Consider the following 17,518-nt stretch of genomic DNA (forward strand, 5'->3'; position numbering starts at 1 on the left):
GATGAAAATGATAGTTGAATGTTGGTGTAAAAGAGATAGATGTTGTGGGTATTTAAATGAGATTGTAGTTGGAAAAGAAAATTTAAAATATTTGTTGTAGCCGTTGCATAATAATATAGCCGTTAAAATTAATATATTCCCGTGATTGCAATTGTCTTCGGCAAGCAAATACAAGGGCGGTCGATGGAGTGGACGTCTCATTTTTTTTTGCTGGTATCGACGCCCTTGAAGGGCTTGACCAACGACATGCACCGTTACGAGCGCTCTAAGCTCTTATATTGTGTCATTCAAACACACCCTTTAATTAATTATTACTCCGAAATTTTAATTTACTGTACTTGCACAAATATAAATATAATATTAAATTTACTTTAATTTAATATTAATATATTAATATAAATATATAAATATAAATATAAAATAAAATATAAAATATAAATACATACAATCAAAAACACTCAATTCTCTACTCCCTATCATTCCTGATATCATTTTTAGGGTTTACTACCAATTACATCAACGAATCAACGATGTCGCTAAGACCTAACGCTAGGACGGAGGTTCGCCGGAACCGGTACAAGGTCGCCGTCGACGCCGATGAAGGCCGCCGCCGCCGAGAAGATGTTATGGTTGAGATCCGTAAGAATAAACGAGAAGAAAATTTACAGAAAAAAAGACGTGAAGCAGTCGCTGGTACTCAGTTTCCTGCTCCTCTTCAATCTACTTCTGCTACAGATAAGAAGGTATAATTATAATTTATAATTTATAATATATATTTAATATAAGCATATTTTATGCAAATTTGCCAGGTTCGTGTTGTAACTTTGTTGCTCAGTCGTATTGTATTTAATTCTAGAGTTTAAGCTGTAAAAACAGTTGTAAGCTTCGTATATTTATATTCTGATATAGTTGTATTGTGATTCTGCTGATTGCAGTTAGAGAACTTACCTGCAATGGTTGCGGGCGTTTGGTCTAGCGATAATAATTTGCAACTTGAGGCCACTACTCATTTTCGAAAACTGTTATCAATAGGTAATGCTATTGTTAATGGTTATATACCTACATTTATCTCATTATTATATTGTTCATGTCACATGACTAATATTATTACATTTTTATTTTCAATAGAACGTAGTCCTCCGATTCAGGAAGTTATACAATCTGGTGTCGTGCCTCGGTTTGTGGAGTTCCTTGTGTGGGAGGATTTCCCTCAATTACAGGTAAAATAGAATATTGGGATTTTATTTGTGGTTTTTTGGACATAAGTTTGGGATCACTCACGGGGACTTAACCATCAACGCGTTCATCTCCTGTAGTTGCATAACCTGCCCCTAACTACTGTCCCGGAGGAAACCCGGACCAATCCAAGGGCATGGCCGGTAAAACCCCCCTGCCCCGCAGCCCCGCACTAAGCGAAAGGCGACCTGGGTGGATACTTCAGGTCGGGGATAACATTGAGTGCAATGCTGCAGCCCAGCGGAGTCGAACTCCTGACCTCTCGAGAGGCAGGCCATTACCAGCCGAGCTACAACTCAATGTTAATAAGCTGATAAACCTATTAGAAGTTTTTGGTTGCTTACATTGAGCTTATTGTGTTTTAGGGCACAGATAAACCCATAAGGTTAATTTAAGATTTTGGAGTTTATTGAATATGGACATAGGCTAATGAGTTTAAGCCAAAACATTTGATAATAAGCTCAAAGAAACACCCACTTAGTAATTATGAGAATATGAGCCAGAATATAGACAGATATTTGATTTATGTTGTATACTTATATTTGTTTCCTCTCTGTTGTAGTTTGAGGCTGCTTGGGCATTGACTAATATTGCTTCCGGGACATCGGAACACACGAAGGTGGTGATCGACCATGGTGCTGTTGCAATATTTGTGAAACTTCTTTCTTCACCTAATGATGATGTTAGAGAACAGGTATGTTCTTGTATAGGATGGTTGGTTTAGTTTATTCTATGTAGTCTACTTTAGCTTATTTTAATAATATACATTTTGATTTGTGTACATATAGGCTATATGGGCGCTTGGTAATGTTGCTGGTGATTCACCAAAATGCCGTGACCTTGTACTTGGACAAGGTGCTTTGGTCCCTTTACTGGCTCAGTTAAATGAGCATGCGAAGCTATCCATGTTGCGAAACGCAACATGGACACTTTCCAATTTCTGCAGAGGCAAGCCACAACCTTCTTTTGATCAGGTGTGCCATTTAAACTTTAATTTATTGTTGCAGATATTTTATTTTCTATGCAAAGTATCTATTTAACAGTCAAAAAGATACTCCATAATACACTTGATAAACATGTCATTTTTTATTTATAAATATGAATGATATTTGTTATTTGATTTGACAGACAAGGCCTGCCCTTCCAGCTCTTCAGCAACTTATTCATTCAAATGATGAAGAAGTTTTGACAGATGCATGTTGGGCGCTTTCATATCTTTCAGATGGTACAAACGATAAAATCCAAGCTGTTATTGAGGCTAACGTATGTCCTAGACTGGTTGAGTTACTGAAGTGAGTATTGTAATTGTAATTATTTTTGGTTTGATAATTATTTTATCAAGCATATATTTAGTTCCTAAACTGGATGTTTCAGCCATTTTTCTCCATCGGTGCTTATTCCCGCGCTCCGTACAGTTGGAAACATTGTTACTGGAGATGATATGCAAACACAGGTACTGTTTGGACTTTACTTTTTTCAGATTACCATGCTACGAATGTAAAATTTAGTGCTCTATGGCAGGATCTTTAATGGTTTTGGATATATATTTAGGTTTTTAGTTGATAATTTAGCTAGCGTTACACATATGCTGTTGGCCTTGTGCACTATCACGTTTAAAATTTTATATTTGATTGGAGATTACATGTTTTACACCTTACACTTAAAGTATTTTTGGGTGGATGAAATTTTTAAACAATGTGTAATGTTTTTGTTGTAGTGTAGCACCCGTCACAATTTTTACTATACAAGTGTACTTTTGCTTATCCCTAAATAAAAGCTATTTTTAGCAGTGTTCTCACTGTTTATTGAATATTTGACATAAATTTTAAATGACAAGAGAGTTGTGTATATTGAAAGCAATTTAGTCAATATTATCCAATGTTTATGATTTTTACAATGTTAATTTGATAATGATACTTTGGTAAAATTGGATGTATTGCTTCTAACTCTATACAACTCTAAAAATTTGTTATTTTGGGCTAGTAGAAGTATCATGAAGCTTTGCGATGTGTATGATATGGCTTTGTAAATCTATCAGACCCGGTTCTCAAACTTGGTATTTTCTTGTGTTATTATTATCTATTTCTAGTTACAATATGTTTTCCTCACCTTGAGATTGGGACAGTTGTATAGTAGTATACAATATAAGGCTTTCTTTCAATAATATTTCAGCTTTTCAAAAAGAAGTAGTAAACAATATTATTCAATTCTTAAGACTACAAGACTTTATATTGTTTGACCAATTCTTACTTGTGTTTGTTTGCGTGTAGTATATCATCGATCAACAAGCCTTACCTTGCCTATTGAACCTGCTGAGCAATAATTTCAAGAAAAGCATTAAGAAGGAAGCTTGTTGGACTATATCAAACATCACTGCTGGCAACAAGGACCAGATTCAGGTTGGTGTTCTTCTCCATTTCAAATGACCAGATTTAAGTATTAACCTGAATTGTTGACTACTATGTATATTCGGTGATTATTTTATTTTACAGACGGTGATTGAAGCAAATATCATAGGCCCTCTTGTTCAGTTGCTTCAAAATGCTGAATTCGACATCAAAAAAGAGGCTGCTTGGGCAATCTCTAATGCTACTTCTGGTGGAAGCCATGACCAAATTAAGTAAGTTGGATTTAGCGGTCTTCAATGTTTGGTTTCAAACCGATTAACCCGAAAACCAAGCCGAATGGAAACCAAAAAAACAAACCGAATTTGATTTTGGTTTTCCTTCGGCTTTGAAATTTGAATTCTGTTTTCGGTTTGGTTTTGAAATTTTAATTTGGTTTTCGGTTTGCTTTTGAAATTTGAATTCGGCTTTCGGTTTTACTTTTTTGAATTCGGCTCAACCGAAAACCGGTCTCAAAACTGAATTCAACTAAAAATAGTAATACATATAGAAGAAAAACCGACTTTAAGATCAAGTTGAATTTAAAATCATTTTGTTATTATTATTTTGGTTTTATCATGATTTTTTTTAGTTTGTCTGGTTTTAACCGAGCCCGAACCAAATCAAATTCATTTTTAGGTTTGGTTTTGCAAATTCGGTTTCGGTCTCGCCTCATAAATTTTCAAAACGAACAAACCGAGGAAACCGAACCGATGAACACCGCTCGTTGGATTGTTTCGGCTATGTAACTAGGTCTCCTTATTTTACAGTTATACATATAAATGATCTTTTTTTGTACAATTATTGCAGGTATCTTGTTGGTCAAGGATGTGTCAAACCTCTATGTGATCTACTCGTTTGTCCAGACCCAAGAATCGTGACGGTTTGTCTCGAGGGTCTCGAGAACATACTTAAGGTTGGGGAAGCCGAGAAGAATTTAGGACGATCAGGAGATGTTAATCTTTATGCACAAATGATTGATGATGCTGAGGGTTTAGAGAAAATCGAGAACCTACAAAGTCACGATAACAATGAGATATATGAAAAAGCAGTGAAGCTTCTCGAGACATATTGGTTGGAGGAAGAGGATGACGTAATGCCACCCGGCGACACAACCCAGCCTCAGTCTGGTTTCCATTTTGGAGGTGATGTTCCCATTCCCTCAGGCGGATTCAACTTTAACCCATAGAAGGTATATATATGCATATCTTATCTTACTTTCTATTAAATATTGATTGATATAATAATTTAAAAACTATCTGAAAAAAGTTTTGTGTTACTGATAATTAGTTATACCAGGTTCTGGTTAAAATAGCTGTGTGGGTGTTTAATATAGTCCCAATCGATCATTTATGATATGGATTTACATATTCAGGTTGTTACTTATGGCCATGTATGGTTGATGGAATAGTGTTTGGCTACAAGTCAGGCATGTCTCCAATTTTTCATCTGGGGTCCTGCTTGGTTCAATAGTTATGAAGTGTTGATGGATTAAGTTTTGTCGGATAATGTAAAGTGATATGTTACGGAAGGCGCCTTTGCTACTTTAAACTGGGATTTATATATCTTCTGCTTTTTGTTCCCTTGCATTTCTACTTTGTCTACTGTTGGGAATTTTCAGTTCCTTCGAAATGTTTTTTGATTTTTTTTTGGATGGTATATGTATGATCCAATAAAACTGGTTATTTCATTTGCTAGTTGTGCTGAATGTCAAGATTCTTGTTATTGAAGACAGTTTTTAGTGTGCCCCCTTTTTGTGCTACCTATTGAAACTTTAATATTTTTTTTTTATCTATATTTATAATTTATATTCCAATTATGATCTATGTTTCCTTAAACGAACATTATGAAGCACATGATAACAAGTGTCGTAGTGAACATTTCTAGTCCCCCTTGTTTTTGATTGTGGTCTGCCTGTAAATGTGCCATATACCAATACAATGGTTGAAGCTAACACGGTTAGTGAAGCCGCAAACATTCAGTGTATATTAAAAGGTTTTGACATTTTTTATAGAATGTCTTATTCACGGTCAGTAGATTTTTCGGAACACATGGGTTAACGTCTCACTTTGAGAATCTCAGGGCGACTACACGTTTTGCGGGTAAGCGGGCAATCTGAAGTTATCGCGGGTGACCCTACGACCTACGTACTCCACAAGGGGTATTTATTTTTAGAGTTTTTCTTTTTTAAATTCGAACCATGATCTATAATTTAGAAGGATGGAACCTGACCACTCCACCACCACCCTCGTGGTTAACAACTCACTAGATTTGTCGTTGTTTTTAATTTTTTTTTTAAATTTATCTATTTATTTATTTTTTTTATTTTTTTAATACCGGTGAGTATATAACAATTGTACAAACCATAACGCCATTTTCTCATTTTCTAACAAAAGCACCTCTAATTGGCTGTTTAAGATCATTTGGTAAAAAGAGTAATTTAGTTGGCCCACACGTTTGTAAAATTGGAAACCGTTAGGACTTTCCTCCCATGGCGACAAACACGGAACAAGATTCGGTTATTTTATTTCCCTCCTTTTCTAACAAAATTAACAAACCATTTTTAGCACCCCAATCCATCAAAAACATTTAATACTATTCACAAATTGATTAATCAAAAAATAAAAAAGATGAACAAAAGAGGATAGAGACTTACAAAAATAAGATATCACATTCATTACAACCCAGAAGTAGATTTTGTGAAGGTGTTGAATTTCTGGGTGAGTTTTTGTTTTGAAAAATGGCTAAGAATGATGATGAATCCAAGTATACTGTTGCATCAATGATTGAAGATGTTCTTTTAGAACATGGAGAACAATTATGTGATGTTAATACTTCAAAGAAAACTGATGCAAAAATAGGTTTGTTTATTCTTTCTTTACGTTATTTATAATATTGTATCGATATGTTGTGTATTAATTTGGGATGAAATTGTTTGCAAATGTTACAGCAACAAAAAGATATGAAGCAACACGATGGTTAAGAAAAATGGTAGGTGTGGTGGCTGCAAAAGATTTACCAGCCGAACCTTCAGAACAAAATTTTCGAATGGGACTACGAAGTGGGATTATTCTTTGTAACGTTCTTAACAAAATTGAACCTGGTGCTATACCAAAAGTAACATTTTTTATTTATCCATTTTTTTTTTTTTTACATTTTTATTTTCAACATAATGAGGCTTTGATTATGCATTTTGTTCAGGTGGTCGGAGCACCTTTTGATTCGGTTATCATACCCGACGGAGCACCTTTATCTTCATGTCCATACTTTGAAAATATCCGAAATTTCCTTTTGGCGATAGAGGAAAGGCGTCTTCCAACTTTTGAAGCTTCTGATTTGGAACAGGTGATTCTTGTCTCTAAATAAACCAGTAATCATGTATATATGTAATCTTTTTAATTTTTTCAAATGTTTTAATTGTCTCTAAATAAACCAGTATTATGTAATAATGTTATCTTTTTTACCTTCTTATGTTTTGATTGTCTCTACATAACCAGGATCATGTAAAAATGTTATCTTTTTCTCTTTTCATATGTTTTGCTCGTCTCTAAATAAACTAGTATCTTGTAAAAATGTTATCTTTTTTACATTTCATATGTTTTGATTGTCTCCAAATAAACCAGTATCATGTAATTTTGTTATCTTTTTTACTTTCTTATGTTTTGATTGTCTCTAAATAAACCAGTATCTTGTAAAAATGTTATCTTTTATTTTTATTTTTTTCATATGTTTTGATTGTATTGTATAATTTACAATACTGTATAATGTACAATACAGGGTGGGAAGTTATCAAGAGTTGTGAATTGTATACTAGCGTTAATATCGTACAGTGAATGGAAAAAGGCGGGTGGATTTGGGACATTTAAGTATAAAGGGAACCCAAAACCTTCAACAAAAAGGAAAGAAATGGTTTGTAAGGCACTGGATATGGATAAATGTGATGAACTTTGGAAAGGCTTCGACGATAAGGTTAGCATGTTTTAGTTTTAGTTTTTTTTTTTTTTTTCCTATCAATTTATGTAACAAAAAAATCCTGACAATTTACGTATTTTGTGTATTTGTAAGCCTCTTCACGCGCGTGTTCGTGAACTTCTTTCGGATCAAAAGCCAGAAGATATTCCTGTGGTGAGTACTAACAAAAAGATAGTTTTTTTATTATATATTTTTGGTTTAATATTTAACGAACTTAATAAAGTGATGTTAATTGTATGCCTATTGTACACAGGCTGTTGATATTGTGTTGAGCAAATTAACAGAGGAGCTTGAACGTAGATGGACCGCCCATAACGAAAAAGTACACTTTTTGACAAATTTTTAAAACTCTTTAATAATTTGTTCAATTATAAAAAAACTTTGTATTGTTTTGGCAGACTGGTAAGAATGAATCGCAAGTGAAACGTTCGTTTCCAAGAGTTCGTATGGATAGCATAAAGGTATGTTTGTGAATAGAATCAGGTTCACAGTTTCTGATTTAACGAAATCGTTAATTCGTCATCACATGGCAGCAAGCTCCTAAGGATACAAATAGCGAGACGGGATTTAAAGCGAGAGAAATATTCATGAAAGCAGAACAATTAAAGGTATGGATATGATTAAGCTTCTAATTCAATCAAAGTTATCACATTTTTATTCATACTATTGATTGATTGAAGAAACATATTTACCTACATGACAGAATAAAGAGAAAGAAGAAAATGCAAACTTGGAGAATAAGAAAAGGGAAGAGAAAAAGGTATGGTTGTTTGATAAATTCGATTGATTTTTATTTTTGCTTTTATATTACTTACTAGTAACCGATAAATTTTGTATAATTGAGTGACAGTCGTCGTTTAGTAGTATAATCAGCGAGATGAGAAAGAAAACGAACGAAGATGCTAAGAAACCTTCTGCTGATATAACTAACGAAACACAAAAGAAAACAACGACGTTTACTAAAACGTCCGTTAGTGATACAAATAACGAAGTTCAAAAGAGCACAAAAGAAGATATCAAAAAGTCAACTACGTCCGCTACTGATACAAATAACGAAGTTCAAAAGAGCGCAAATGAAGATATCAAAAAGTCAACTATTAGTCATGTACATACAGATATCGAAAATGATGTAAATATTGAAACGGAGGAGGAGAATGAAGCGAGTGATGTAAATGATGAGGTGGAAGAGAATGAAATAATAGATGATGATGATGATGATGATAATGATGATGATAATGAAGATGATGATGATGATGTGAACGAAGATGACATGGACATAAATGAAGAAACAGATGATGCTGATAATTCGACTAATGACATAGATAAAGAAATGGAGAAGAAAGCGATGGAAATCGAAAAAAAGAAAGAGTTGCAAAAAAAGAAAGAAATGGAAAAAAGGAAAGAAATGGAAAAACAAGCAGCTGAAGATAAAAAAGAAGAGGAATATTATAATTGGGTAAATCGAGAATGCGAGCGATTAAAATCGACTCGTTCGAAGCAGCATAATCTGGTTGAACACCAAAATAAAAAGTTACAAGTATATTTCTCTAATCTTAACTTAATTAGTAGCCTAATGTAATTTGTTAGTGTGTTTGATGCATAATTTATATCATACAGGCATTGAAAAATACATTTTCTACTGCAAAAGCAGATATGGAGTTGTTACGAACAAATTATCAAGAGGAGGTCAATAATTTAGGTACAATCCTCTGTTTTTTACAGTCATAACAGATAAAGGTGGCAACTTTGACCCGTGTAGTTTCACATTAAACAATATAGCTAAGTTTGGAAAGGTTAAAACGGGTCAAACGTGTTTAAAATCACCCAAAGTTACATGATATGTGTAAATTTATTATGTTTTGACTTGTAATGAAAGCAACCACTACCCACATTGACCCGTTACCCAACCTGCCTGACCCATGGAGTTGCCTTTGTTGAATTCCTAATTACCCAGATAGAAATAAATGTGAAAAATACGATCTTGACGGGTAAAGGTGGTGATTTTGACCCATGGAGTTGAATAATTCAGCTAACACTGGAATGGTTCAAATGGTTCAAATGTCACCCAAAGTTACATAATTTGACTTGTAATGAAAACAATCAGTACCCAGATTGAACCGTTACCCAAACTGCCTGACCCGCCCATTTTGGCACCTCGAGTTGCCTCAGTTGAAATCTTGGTTACCCAACACCCCTGCGTTGTCTTTTCAGGGAAACACTTGGGTAGTTTGGCTGAAGCTGCAGCAGGGTACCGAAAAGTTGTAGATGAAAACCGAAAACTATATAATCAAGTGCAGGATTTAAAAGGAAGTATCAGGGTTTACTGCAGAGTTAGACCGTTTTTACCCGGAACACAAGGTAAAAAACCGAGCTGTGTTGAATGCCCCGATGATGGAACAATGATAGTTACCGTACCTGATAAAACCGGAAAGGAGCAAAAGAAATCTTTCACTTTTAATAGAGTTTTTAATCCGTCTGCAACTCAATGTCCGTAACAACGTCTTCCAAAATCGTTAATTCCTTAGCCTAAATATTTTTCTCTTTCTCTACCTTACATGTTTTCATGTTTTGTTGTTGCAGCGTTGGTATACACAGACACCCAACCGTTGATCCGTTCTGTTCTTGATGGATATAATATTTGCATATTTGCATATGGTCAGACTGGATCGGGGAAAACCTTCACAATGGTAACAGTTTCTTTCTTTAGAAATATACCCGACAATTGAAACTCATACTCTCAAATTTGGGTCAATTGGGTCTTGTAAAAATGTCTGGCAATGTAAACCCCAAACCTTAACAAAGAGATCCAATGGGTTTCCCTCCGACCTGTTAGGTCCTATACAAAATATAAAGAAACGGGATTAATGGGTAAGGTCTAATGGATCTTGTGAATGGGTCAAACGGGTTGAGCATAAATATCATAATAAGTTTCATCAATCAAACATTTAAAAAAGCATTCATGATTATATCATTTATTATGTATATCAATTAAATATATAATAAATAAATAACTATAAGTAATAAATATTAATAACTAAAATAATTTTTGACCCATTTGACACATGAACCGTTTTGAACCGTTACCCAACCTTACCCATTTGGACCTGGTTAAAAAAATCTGACCCGTTTGACCCATGACCCATTTCAACCCAAAACCATTTTGACCCGTTACCCAAACCAACCCAACCTGCCTGTTCTCCAGGTATAGCCATTAGAGACGAGAATACACTCTGATGTTTTAACCGCGCTTTTTTTATTATTATTATTTTTTTTTGCAGACTGGACCTGATGACCTTACACCAGAAACGATGGGAGTAAACTACAGGGCGTTAAATGACTTGTTTGATATTCAACAACAAAGGAAGAACATGATTGCTTATGAAGTTCGTGTCCAGATGCTTGAAATATACAACGAAATGGTCAGAGATCTGCTTTCGACAGATGGATCTAAGAAATATCCTTTAATTAATGACGTAGTAGCTTTTTGATAGTCACATTAATCTTTTTTGTTATCTTGTGTTACTTTGGTATCTTAACTATTATTGAGCACGTTAGAAATTCGACTGGGCACGGCAGACGGGATCAATGTACCAGAGGCAGCTCTTGTACCTGTTTCAACAACCGAAGATGTTATACGTTTAATGAACATGGGACATAATAACCGTGCTGTCGGTTCTACTGCAATGAACAGTCGCAGTAGTAGATCTCACAGGTACACCCTTATCATTAGACGTGGCTTTGGGACACTTTTGAACCTTTTGACCTGTTTACTTTAACTACTCCCTCCATCACATATTAATTATTCCAGTAAAAAACACACAGTTTTAGAATAATATCATCGTTACATTGTACTTTTTTTTACTTTACAGTTTTATCCTTTACTTTTTACCTATCCTTTTGTTTTACATACATACATTAGGGGTATTAACGAACTTTACCTCTTTATTTTATCTATGTATTATGGAAGTGAACAATTAATTTGGAACATCCAATATGGTATGGTGGGAGTATATGATATGGGTCATTTAACCAAAATGACCCATTCAAAAGTAATAAGTTAGTTTACTATAAAATACTACTTGTATTATATGTGAAAGAACATATATTTTTATTTTTGTAGCTGCCTTACGGTTCACGTAAGTGGAAAAGACTTGACTACTGGTTCAACGGTTAGAGCTAGTATGCATCTGGTTGATCTTGCTGGGAGTGAACGAGCTGATAATACAGGAGCTACAGGTGATAGATTAAAAGAGGCAACACACATAAATAAATCGCTTTCGGCTTTAGGAGACGTTATCGCCTCTCTCGCTCAAAAAAATGGACATGTTCCTTACAGGAACAGTAAACTAACTCTCTTGCTCCAAGATGCTCTTGGTAAATCATCTTTTTATTTTTTTTCTTTTTTTTTTTCAGGTTAACTTTATATTTTATCTATCTATCTATCTATCTATCTATCTATCTATCTATCTATCTATCTATATCTATAAATGTAAAAATTCCAAGACAGTCTAGTGTATAGGGTCTTGATATCCTCACAACAGGTCCGCTGAACCTGATTAAGAAACCCCATCCCAAACCCAGCCCATACCCGACAGATCCCCCATTTAGTTACTAACTAGCAGGTAACTGGGTATCCCACGAGTATTTGGGTCCCCATTTACATACTAAATAGCGGATAAACGGGTATACTCACGGGTATATTATCAACAAATATACAAAAAATTATAAAATAATATATGTATGCTATATATTATTGAATTTTAAAACGGGTTGGGTATTGGGATTTGGGTCTATTTTTCGGGTATCTTGGGTGGTTTCGGAAATAGTCATGAGATAACCCGGTTAGACCGTGTATATATGAGTAAAAAAAAAAATCTACTTCCCACGGTAACATGAGAGAAAACCTTACCTGTTTACCCGTTTTATATCTGCATTTAATTTATGTGATTACTAAGCTCATGACTTTATGAGTTTATTATAGGAGGGCAAGCCAAGACACTGATGTTTATTCATGTAAGTCCTGATCCGACTACAGTCGGAGAGACAATCAGTACGCTAAAATTTGCCGAAAGGGTGTCAACCGTTGAACTTGGGGCTGCTAAATCCACCAAAGATGACACAGATCTAAGGCAGCTGAAAGAACAAGTTGCTTTTCTTAAGGCGGCATTGGCCAAAGAAGGAGGAGATGGTCAACATGCATGCGATGGTGGGGATGATGAAGATGACGACGCGAGTGAGTGCTCCGAGGCTGACTCACAACCGCAAAAATCGGCTAATGGTCCCGCGTCCAAGCTCAAGAAGCCTACTTCAGCACCAGGAAAGAGCCCACAAAGCAGGTATCATATAATCATGTTTATTTCCTACATGTGAGGTCTAATGGAATAATCAATTTAAAATCTGAACAGTTTGATATAAAACTACAAGAATATGATGGTTCATTAAAAAGAATTGGTTTGACATCAGGTAGTTTCTTTTAAGCGGGTGGTTGCCCTGAGATTAGTAGGTTTGCAAAACGTGTCGGATACCCGGTTTAACAAAAAAAAAAAAAAAAAAAAAAAAAAAAAAAAAAACTAGTAATTTAGATAAAAATATTAAAGTAGGTTGTATACATTAAAACACACTTTGGATGACTTTCCAGCCAGATTGAACCATTCAAATGTTAGTTAAATTTGTTAACTTTACCTGTTTGAAATTTTGTATTAACCAAGTTAACCTGTTCATAAGTCTATGAGTCAAAATTGCCATCTTGGAATAAAAGGGAGTAAGTTAATCATATAAATTGATAATTTATCATTAATAATTTCTCACTTTTACTCTTCTAATCATATAAACTTTATAATCATATTGATAGAAATTTTATCCGTTTACATTTTTTATTTTTTTTTTATAAAAGTTAAATAAGACCCTTTTATTAATGTGGAGGATAAATACAACTAATCACAACATTTGACAATAACAGGGCTAGCCCAGCAGCAGCAGCTTCCAAAAAACCTGCTGCCGCTAGTTCGGCAACTACAAAGACTGCTACTGGAAAGACACCTGCAAAAAAAGTTGGAAAGTAAGTTTTATATATATTGTATGATGGAAGCAGTTACTGTCAATGAGGAACTTTATGGCGTATAGCTCGTCATATCATATTAGTAGCAAAAAGTGAGTTACGAATATGTATATACAGATATGTATGTATGTATACACAGAATGGGATGGTTTATAGTTTCTGTTTTGTTCATAGAGGATATTGAAATGAATTCATTGATGTACAGATTTGATTGATACTGAGAAAATGATTCTTACGTCGTTATTATATATTAATTGTGTACTTGATTGAAAAACATAAGCATGCTGATTGTATGTCATCATTTTTATTAAGCAACATAACAAGGTGAGTCGAAGGGGTAATTGCTACCCGATTGACCCTTTGATCCAGGAGCGCTTGAGCTACTCTCTTCAACATGCAGTATAGATAACCAATGGAGTCTTATGGGCTATGGCCCCCTTTCGATGTAATTGAACTTTTTAGGTGTCGAAGATAAAAAAAAATATGAACATTTTTTTTTTTTTTTGAACATCAGTTATGTAGTCACTGACGGGACGGGCCCCTCCAGAAGTAAAACCACTCACCCAATCATATATGTGCCACATGTCGTGAGGAAACCACAGGACCCGCACCCAGAAGGTAAAGCGACTAACTGGGAAAACCTTCATAAGGTTCGAACATAAGAAGTTACGCAACCTCAAGGTATCACTGAGCAAGGCGTACAAGTGGTAATTTTTTTGTCCACGACTGGACTCTAACTCATAAACTCAAGGTTAATGAGATTCCTTGATAACGATGTGCATGAACAACAAATTGTCTTAATAATTCAACATTTTCATTTGCATAATTCAGTAAAAAGCAGCATCCGCTCTCAAAATATTCAAATAAACTCTGATCCAGGTAAAAATTTAACTCGAGGAAAAATTCAGAAAGCAAAATTCTACCGCCAATTACGTGAAAATCTGGATGACGAACCAAAAGAAGATCGCCGTTTATCACAAGTTGGATTCACCCTTAAAATAGCTTCTTTTCTAAGTCTATGTGTAGCTCGTTGTTCTAGCTCCCGTTGTCTTTGCCTCTGCGTCTGCTTTTCTTCAATTTCACCCAACTTTGGTCTCGACTCAGCCTTCTCTTTCGTCCCCAAGTCGACACAAGGCTGTTTAATCAACATCTTTTTGACTGTTTTAAGAAGCACTACAGACCAAAATTAAATCAATAAATACATAAAAATAACAATAACAAGTCAGCATTATAAAAGACTAAAATAATGTACTGATGCTCAAAAGTTAAGTAGAAAAGTATATAGTTCACCTCTTCCTCTTTTTAGTAAGTCTTCCAGATTCAAGCTCTCAAAGATATGTGTCACTACGCATAAGATGAAAACGCATAAAATAATGATGCAAGATATGAAAAAATATAATTAGGATGCGTGTATAAGGAAACAAAACAAAAGCGTAAAAATGATCAAAAGAAGACAAGCGGATAAAACCATTGATAGAATGATCATCATCCTTTTTATCCATATTAACAAAAGTGGAATTATCTGTATCGATTTGCATTATTCTTAGCTTCTTCTTAGCTACTTCGGGGCTTGTAGCAATCGCTTTCCTTTTGGTGCGCTTCACGAGTTTGTCAACTGCGTCAGTAGCGGACTGAACGCTAGATGCGCCAACCACAGGAACGCGTTTGCAAGTGATGCTTGAAATGTCATTGGCTTTGGCATAGTCTTCAAGCTTCATATCTGTAAATTATAAAAATATCTACACACGTTATATTTATGTTCAATAAAATACCATTTCCATTCACATCAGAGGAACCCTAGAGTTGCCATAGTAAACAGTGCTTTCGTAAGTTGCAACTTTAGCCTTTGGAGGACGATGTGCTCTTTGCTCAAAAGTATGAAGGATAGGTTTATAATCACACAACGGGGGATACTGTGCAATTAGTTGTTTTAATTAAATTTCACTATTTCGGTGATTGTTGATTTCACATTTTCAACTTTTGAATCGTTTAAACTAATTTCTTCATGAACATAAGTCTTTAAGTTTAGGATATTTGCTAGTAAATGCCATGGAAATATAATAACAATCGGTTACAAAAAAGAAGAAACAACAAAGGCATACTGACCTTATGCCAATTGACGAATTCTAAAAAGTGAACGAAGAAGATGAATATTCAAGTAAAAGGCGAGAGCAAAAACACAGAATTTGGAATTATGAGCATACAAAATTCAAATTTCATTTTTGGGTTTTTATAACCAAATGGGACATTTAATCCAAGTCAAACACGTGGACTAATCTAACGGTAATATTGGGGTAGCAACCCAAACGTTAGTGCGCGTAATGCATTAGCGATGACTGATGGGACATGCCTAGTCAATCAACCTTCAAGAAGTTCAATCATAATTTTATAATTATTGTTATACAATTATACAAGTGCACATGCTTGGAAGTTGCAGTGGTTATTTAATAATTAAGTCATTTCCTTTTTTAAGTTCGACATGCCAAAGTTATTGGTTTAACATATCGAACTGGAGTACTTGATCATATGTGCGGTTGTGAATATGTATGTACGCATGAGAAACACGCGCAATAAAGGCGCGCATATAAAACTTAGAATAAGTGCATGCATATAATGCGCTATGTATTAAGTTAAAACACTATAAAAAGGAGTGTAGTAACCTCATTAGGTGTTGGATTCTCTCATAAGGGATAGGCATTGTACATTGAAGGTATGAATGTCATAATTACACTCGCATGAGTGTTGTTTGAGTGATCATATGGATCGTTATGAACGAGACGTGATGATTATGCATTTTGGATAATAATATCAAAATGGTAATCAGTCCTTAAAACATAACAACAATCTCAACATCTTTTTGCACTCTGATTTATCTTGAATTGATATGGTTCGAAAATCAAAAAAGGTTCGATTAGATGCGCAAAAAGTTGGTAGAAAATTATATAATTTACCTTCTATTCTCTTCAGCACTTTCTCTAGGTTTGCAAAGGTTGTCATATTAAAAACAGAATTGTTGTACCTGTTACCACATATAACATGCCATTAGTTATTAGTTAATCATCTGTAAGTCTGTAACACGGTTTGCATGTAATATTCATCTGTAAATATGCTCGATATGACAGATATCATATAATACGATTAATATTAGGTCAACAATTTTATGTGATGAATGTTTATTCATATTCATTGATGAAAACTATAAACAAAAACACTGCTATTTCCATGCTTCCCTCAAAAGCACTGTTTTTTTTTTTTTTTTTTTTTTTTAGTAATTACATAATTACACAAAAAAGAAAAACGAAATAATGAATTCGTGATACCTGATTCGATGAATGAGAAGTGGTCACCAAGCCTAACTGCGGGAATCGGTGAATATGAATTATGTTTAGAGAAACAAAAATAGGGATTTAGCGAATTGTCGACGTAGTTCACAAAATTGGGGTTTAATTTTTTCTTTTTTCTTTTGAAAAAACACACTTTAAATATATGAACAAAGGGCCTGCTTCATAACCTATTGGGCTGAGTTGAATGGACTTATCACCGTTCACCAACTATTACACGTTTACATGTGACTTAATTCTAAAATGAGGTGGTGATCATTGATCAATTGAGATAGGAGTGTCCTTTCACTTCAACTAGAATTACTTCAAGATTCTTTTTTGAGTTAATTATACCGATGGTTCATGTGATCTTGGTTAAATTACGTTTCTAGTCCCTAATTTTTAAAAATTATATGCTTCGTCCCTGTGGTTTAAATTCCAAACGGAGGTGGTCCCTGTGGTCTTAGTTAAATTACGTTGCTAGTCCCTAACTCGTAAAAATTATATGTTTCGTCTCTGTGGTTTTAAGTTCAAACAGCGGTGATAGT

General features: G+C 34.5%; 2 protein-coding genes and 1 long non-coding RNA gene across 3 annotated transcripts; 2 read left to right on the forward strand and 1 right to left on the reverse strand.

The window, feature by feature from the left end:
- Positions 1-453: 453 nt before the first annotated feature.
- LOC139872099 (importin subunit alpha-1a-like) lies at positions 454-5,047 on the forward strand. Its single transcript, XM_071859908.1, has 11 exons — positions 454-743; positions 936-1,032; positions 1,129-1,220; positions 1,799-1,930; positions 2,025-2,210; positions 2,365-2,528; positions 2,611-2,689; positions 3,507-3,635; positions 3,729-3,856; positions 4,431-4,812; positions 4,996-5,047. Exons 1-10 carry the CDS (start codon positions 531-533, stop codon positions 4,807-4,809), a joined length of 1,599 nt encoding a protein of 532 aa, XP_071716009.1. The 5' UTR covers positions 454-530; the 3' UTR covers positions 4,810-4,812; positions 4,996-5,047.
- Positions 5,048-6,360: 1,313 nt separating this feature from the next.
- LOC139872918 (kinesin-like protein KIN-14I) lies at positions 6,361-13,909 on the forward strand. Its single transcript, XM_071860853.1, has 18 exons — positions 6,361-6,481; positions 6,571-6,737; positions 6,822-6,965; positions 7,398-7,589; positions 7,686-7,745; positions 7,846-7,914; positions 7,991-8,053; positions 8,126-8,200; positions 8,296-8,352; positions 8,443-9,035; positions 9,203-9,291; positions 9,804-10,079; positions 10,173-10,279; positions 10,871-11,046; positions 11,143-11,304; positions 11,713-11,966; positions 12,574-12,928; positions 13,552-13,909. The coding sequence occupies exons 1-18, from the start codon at positions 6,361-6,363 to the stop codon at positions 13,652-13,654; spliced, it is 3,063 nt and encodes a 1,020-aa protein (XP_071716954.1). The 3' UTR covers positions 13,655-13,909.
- Positions 13,910-14,458: 549 nt separating this feature from the next.
- Positions 14,459-15,815, reverse strand: LOC139871691 (uncharacterized). The gene is made up of 3 exons (XR_011766739.1): positions 15,757-15,815; positions 14,941-14,994; positions 14,459-14,823 (listed from the first exon to the last, which is right to left on the reverse strand). It is a non-coding gene; the product is annotated as an uncharacterized lncRNA (long non-coding RNA).
- Between the last annotated feature and the right edge of the window lie 1,703 nt (positions 15,816-17,518).

Source organism: Rutidosis leptorrhynchoides, chromosome 10 (assembly GCF_046630445.1).
Source record: "Rutidosis leptorrhynchoides isolate AG116_Rl617_1_P2 chromosome 10, CSIRO_AGI_Rlap_v1, whole genome shotgun sequence".
NCBI classification, from domain to species: Eukaryota; Viridiplantae; Streptophyta; class Magnoliopsida; order Asterales; family Asteraceae; genus Rutidosis; species Rutidosis leptorrhynchoides.

Coding starts and splice junctions, on each gene's coding strand:
- LOC139872099 (XM_071859908.1), top strand. CDS start 531: ATGTCGCTAAGACCTAACGCTAGGACGGAGGTTCGCCGGAACCGGTAC. Junction 2,211..2,364: donor CACAACCTTCTTTTGATCAG/GTGTGCCATTTA, acceptor TTGATTTGACAG/ACAAGGCCTGCCCTTCCAGC. Junction 2,690..3,506: donor GAGATGATATGCAAACACAG/GTACTGTTTGGA, acceptor GTTTGCGTGTAG/TATATCATCGATCAACAAGC.
- LOC139872918 (XM_071860853.1), top strand. CDS start 6,361: ATGGCTAAGAATGATGATGAATCCAAGTATACTGTTGCATCAATGATT. Junction 6,966..7,397: donor AAGCTTCTGATTTGGAACAG/GTGATTCTTGTC, acceptor TGTACAATACAG/GGTGGGAAGTTATCAAGAGT. Junction 7,915..7,990: donor GGACCGCCCATAACGAAAAA/GTACACTTTTTG, acceptor TTGTTTTGGCAG/ACTGGTAAGAATGAATCGCA.